Source organism: Lycium barbarum, chromosome 2, assembly GCF_019175385.1.
Source record: "Lycium barbarum isolate Lr01 chromosome 2, ASM1917538v2, whole genome shotgun sequence".
NCBI lineage: Eukaryota > Viridiplantae > Streptophyta > Magnoliopsida > Solanales > Solanaceae > Lycium > Lycium barbarum.
In genome coordinates this window covers 120,978,917-120,984,916 of record NC_083338.1, presented here as the reverse complement: position 1 = coordinate 120,984,916, position 6,000 = coordinate 120,978,917, and the positions used below count along the sequence as shown (strand labels likewise).

Here is a 6,000-nt window from a genome sequence, read left to right as displayed (position 1 = left end):
GATTGACAGTATTAAGTTTGAAAGGAAACTCAGATTCCTTAAACACCACATCTCTGTTAACAAAAAAGGATTTAGTATTGAGGTCATACAATATATACCCCTTTTGCAATTCTGAGTAACCCATAAGCACAACAGTTCTTGTTCTAGGCTGTAATTTATCAGTCTGTTGAATGATTTTAGCATAGCATAGGCATCCAAATACTCTTAAGTGATTTAATAATGGTTTTCTATAATGTAGTTTTTCATATGGTGACATACCAATCACAGAAGAGGGTAGCCTATTGATAATATAAACTGCAGTAAGCACATAATAACCCCAGAATTGAATAGGAACATTAGCCTGAAATCTGATTGCCCTGGTGATTTGTAAAATATGCCTATGCTTCCTCTCAGCTACACCATTTTGCTGAGGGGAATAGGCACAAGTTCTTTGGTGAATAATGCCATCAATTTTGAACATAGTACTACAAATGTCATTTACAAATTCAGCACCATTGTCAGTTCGACAGATTTTTACCAATTTTTAAACTGAGTTTTGACATAGGTCAGAAAGAACTGTAAGTAATGCACACATCATATTTGAGTCTTAACAAGTAAATCCAAGTCATTCTACTGTAATCATCCACTATTGTCAAGAAATATTTGTAACCATCAATAGTAGGAATTTTATAAGGACCTCAAACATCTATGTGTACAATATCAAAGCAATTAGTACTCTTTATACTACTAATAGGAAATGGACATCTAGTTTGTTTAGCACCAAGACAAATAGTACATTTTTCCACTACATCTGCTATATTTTCTACTGCATTAGGAAGTAAGTTTTGTAATACAGAAGTGGACAAATATCCAACCTTCTTATGCCATAAACTGCCATTTATTCTCCTATTTTCTGAAGTATTATTAGCAACTAAGGTTGTTTTAGACGCATTTGACTGATCAAGTAGGTAAAGGCCCTCTTCATGTCTACCAACCTCCTTCACCTTTCCACTTGAGAGATCCTAAAATATGAAAAAATCGGGATAGGATAAGGTTGCACATTTTAGTTCCCTTGTTGCTTTTGACACAAATAAAAGATTATACTTAAACTTAGGCAACAAGTATACATTTTCAAGAGTACTTCTAGGTGAGATAGTGCTTGATCCTGTATGAGTGACTAATGCAAGTTCACCATTTGGTAAACACACCTTTTTTGGTACTATATTTTTGGTAATAGTTTGTTTATATAATAGTTTTGACTTAGACACCATATGGTTTGTAGCACCTGTGTCTACAATCCATTCATCTTTGGTTTCAGCAATGAGACACACATTGCTTATTCTCACGATCTAACCGCAGGGCCATGACCGGCACCCGGAGCTAACCTACCGAGTACCACATACATGCATCTCTTAGTCAAAACTGAGTGGACCATAATGCTAACTCGTAGATACATAAGTTGTATGGGACACAAGCCTAAAACATAATATACATACGTCATCAAGTTAATCCCAAGTACATATGCTGGCAAGACTATCCATAATAATGACACAACAACATATAGACCGAGATGGCCATAGGACATCTAACTGTGCATATCTGTCTACGAGCCTCTACTAGAGTACATGACCCACCATACCCATGAAAATGCATATGCAACCATGCTGACTGACAGAGCAACTCCGGAGCAAATGGAGTACCACGACACTACCTGCTGAGCTGGTATCCTACTGAGAGATCCGTTAACCTGTATCTCAAGACCTGCGGGCATGAAACGCAGCGGCCCCAGCAAAGGAAAGTCAGTACGAATAATGTACCAAGTATGTAATGCAAAAAATGTAAAATAATAAACATATATTGTAAATAAGAAGGATAAGAATCAATCTGACACTTCTGACTTACTAATGAGAATCTAGCATGTATGTCTTTATATACTCTCATGTGCTTAACTACATCTATGTACAATACTGTGTCTCTGGCCTACTTATCATCCTGGTGCTATCTGTTATACCCCTTTTAAACCGGAGTCGAAGCGGAGTACAAACATGTTGGAGATTCCTATATTGCTTTGTTTTAAGGAGTCGTCACCTAATTAGTTTAACGGTGAATTAGGACACCTAGATATTAACTAAGGTAAAGCTAAAACTAAACCTCTATTAATGGTCTGCTTAATCAATGTGATTCTAGGTAAGGGTTCTATATCATCCTAAAGGGAAGGGATTAGGCATCCTTTAGAATCCGTTGAATACGGTTATCCGGCCAAACTTAGATTAATTAATTAATGTTGGATATAGTATTTAAATTTTAAGAAAATATATTGTGCTAAATAAGACTTATAGAAAGATATAACGATTTGTGCAAAAGAAGATTTTAAATGCCATTTATAGAAGGACTTCAAATAATGATGCTATTTTAAAAAAAAAAAGAATGGGACTAGTAATTCATATAAGAGGAGATTTTAGAATGCTATTTGAAACAAAGGGTTTTATAAATGTTGCTAACGCTTTAAATAAGAGGCTATTGAAATAAGACCAATACTTTATAAAAGGAAATCTTAGAATGATATTTGAAATAAGATTTATAATAATTATCAATAATTTTAAAAGGAAGTAGCACAATAAAATGAGTCTACGAAAATAGGATAATCTAACATATAAGTAAAGAAGACGTAAATTTATGCAATGCTTTAATAAATATTTGAACGAACTAAACAATGAGATATTAATTGACTTTGAGTTTTAGGAGTATGAAAAAATACGAAATAGCTAATAGCTTTCTTTTGTCCATTTTTTATTATCTTTATCCATTAGCTTAATCAAGAATATACATGATTGGCTCAAAATCTGTAGAGTTATTTTAAAATACGTTTGCGTGTTGATGACATTCTGAAATTAAGACACTAAAATATGATTCCTCTAACTCAAAAGAATTTATGCTATCAATTATTCTAGGGGGTAAATATTATGTATATTATAAATATAAAAGGAGAAAATGAAACTTATGGGAGATTGCTTGTGAGTTTTTCTCCTAAATTTACTACCCAATATGTTAAAGTTAACTCACTAAATTCGCTAAGTTCATCTAAATCAAGAAGAATAAAACAAAGTAAAATGTTAGTCACATAATACAAATCGAATGAAAATGAAATATATAAAAGTAAATCAAATGGGCCCAGCCCATTTTGGGATTGTTGGGCCTATGCGCTGTTTGGGCTTCGGCCCAGCAGCTTTTCTTGTATTGCTGTGGATCTGGACTGCTATTGGGGCCTTGGCCCAGATTTTCTTTTCTGTTTGCTGCGGATGAGGAATGATGAGAGGTTTCGTTGGTCTTTTAGCCCAACACCGAATGCAAAAAGAAGATAAGTCCTCGGACTCGTATGCGATGGTCATGCATAAAAACGAAAGGAAAAGGATTAGTATACAATCAACAAATAAGATTAAACATGTGGAAATATAAACTCAAAAAAAAAAGGATCAATAGATGATGTATATTTGACGTGTTTCAATGAGGGTATACCAGCCATACGCGCGCGTATACATGATTCAGGCACAACGTGTTACGATATAAGCGAAACAATACTAAGACATGGACAGAAACTCAAACAGCCACATATCGTGTGTATTAATCAGCATAAACCGCTTCAATGTGTCTAGACAAACTGCCAGTTTACATTTTAGTTTCGCTACTTACATAGGCAAACAAACAGAACCCACAGCATTTTATGTCATAAATAGGGAGACAACAGGCAGTTACAGATAGTCTAGTCCAAACGCTCATGATAACATAATGCAATGTATAGTCTAGCGAAGCACGCCATTTAGGCAGATATTTCAAGAAATTAATCTATGACATATATACTCAAGATAGGGCATTTATAGATTTTGATAATGTCAAGTCACAAAAGGGCTATCAATCTCAGCTGAACTGAGCAGAACCACAACTATGCTGTAAAATTAATAGCAAAGCAGTTAAATGGTCATGATAAGTTCGGAATCATCTTTTGGAATCTTTGCACATACTAGATACAGGCAGAACCATGTTCAGGAATGGGAGGAAGATGGTAAATATGTTAGCTTACATGAGGGTCACAATAGGATTATATGAGTGGGTCTGGACTAATCATGTTTACATATGACGAGATCAACAATTTGAATTTCAGGCAAGACGACAATCACAGTATGGGGGAACAGCACACAAATCCAATCTAAATGACTCAGGTTATTTACTGATGCCATATATCCCCATATGAAGGTAATGGATAAATACACAGAGCCATGCTAAAAAAGGGAACTTATGATCGTTTGAAGTTGAAATACATGCCTGTAGTTATAGTGAATTTTAGATTAGCATTAAGACGGGGAAACATTCATTCAGCGAACTGTAATAGAGCATGTTGACCCAATACAGGACTGTTGCAATAATTCTTGTCAAGTTAAGTGAAATCAAGCCTGAATAAAACACACTACACACTTCCCAAACCATTTCAAGTTTATATCTTTTAGCATGTAAAGGCACCAACTTAGCAGATTTGGTTCAGATTTGTCCCTATATGCTTTCTAATCCTCTTTTATTTTGATGCGTAACCACAAAGGATAAGATAACAATTATCAACGCTAAGATAAACATACTGCCAACGATCAAATGATTAAGCTGGGTTGGGAGGTATTTAAACTAATATTGAAGCCACTTAGCAGTAGAGGTGTAAGATACCTACACAAATAATGATATCTCAAGCTAAACTGATTCATCATTAAACCTACATGAGTGCTTAAGCTGAGGTTATTAAGAAACATCATTAACACTGAATACATACATGAAATTTCAGAACTAAACATACTTAGCAACTGATCAGATATACCAATACAAGACTGACACTAGCACTAAATTGACGCTAACTTAACACAAAATGATCTCACTATATCATCGACCTTTATATAAATATTTAAACATCATGCTGAATTCAAATAAAGAAAAAAATTCTAATACTTAGACTAACGACAAGGTTAAACTAGCAAACCAACAACATAATTACACATAAACACCAGATATTGTTGAAAACTACACCAAAAGGAAAAAGATTTTACTCAAAACAAACATGCATTCCTGATACGTTCATGCCAGTATTGCATACTTATTCAGTTTATGCGCATTAAGGGTACCCAAACCAGAGACAACAACAGATTCACTTTTCTTCATATAGGATAATTTGAACACACATATGAGTACACATTGGCATACACAAGCTAGCATCAGACAGGGCATAGGCACAAAAGATACAAGAAGGGTCACGACCAGTTTCAGCATGTAAAGATATGTCTCAAGCCCAAATTTAAGGATTACCCAAAAACAGATGCAGAGCAGTTTAAGCAAGAAACTATCGACAGCTTAAACCACCACTGCTGTCCACCATATTCCAAATAAGTAGAAGAAAAATGGGATGCCCTTTTAAAAACCCTCACGAGCTGCTTAAGAGATGAAAATAGTTTGAACATTCAAGTAAAACAAGGACTAAATATACTTCGAGCATGCTAATGATAATATCGAACACAATGACTCATATGAACACTCCTAAATTGCAGTACTAAAATTTTTACAAGGTCAGGTAGGAATTACGATTCGAACTCCTGTATGCATATTTAAACTCCCAGTTTAAGTTAAACGACATCGTATAACTAAACGGGGCAGACCCTTATTACCAGATTAAACCAAACATTATCAATAAAGTCATCTAAATATAAGCATACAGACATAGCTGAAACTAACATCAATCTAGGCTGGGATATACATATACCAGCATTATCGATTATTAGAACTGCAATCAATTAACTCGAAACATACGCTCATACTATTAAGCTACTAACTGAAGTTATATTAACTGCAACTACGGAATATGCATGAACACACTAAATTGACTGAAACGACAAAGAAACACATATCGACACACGAATGAAAAGAATCTGCGAGCAAAGTAAAAAGGACAGGATGACTACGGACCTTTTTCGGGTGCAGCGAACAGGGGTT

General features: G+C 34.8%; 1 protein-coding gene across 2 annotated transcripts in view; it reads right to left on the bottom strand.

The window, feature by feature from the left end:
* Positions 1–1,237: 1,237 nt before the first annotated feature.
* The window catches only part of LOC132626961 (uncharacterized), a 30,177-nt gene continuing 25,414 nt past the window's right edge, over positions 1,238–6,000 (bottom strand). Inside the window, exon 3 of one of the 2 annotated variants that reach the window (XM_060342002.1) lies at positions 1,238–1,740. In XM_060342002.1, the coding sequence (XP_060197985.1) occupies positions 1,583–1,740 (158 nt within the window). In that variant the 3' untranslated portion in view covers positions 1,238–1,582. The remainder of the gene's footprint in view (positions 1,741–6,000) is intronic. The other variant, XM_060342001.1, reaches the window with a different exon arrangement.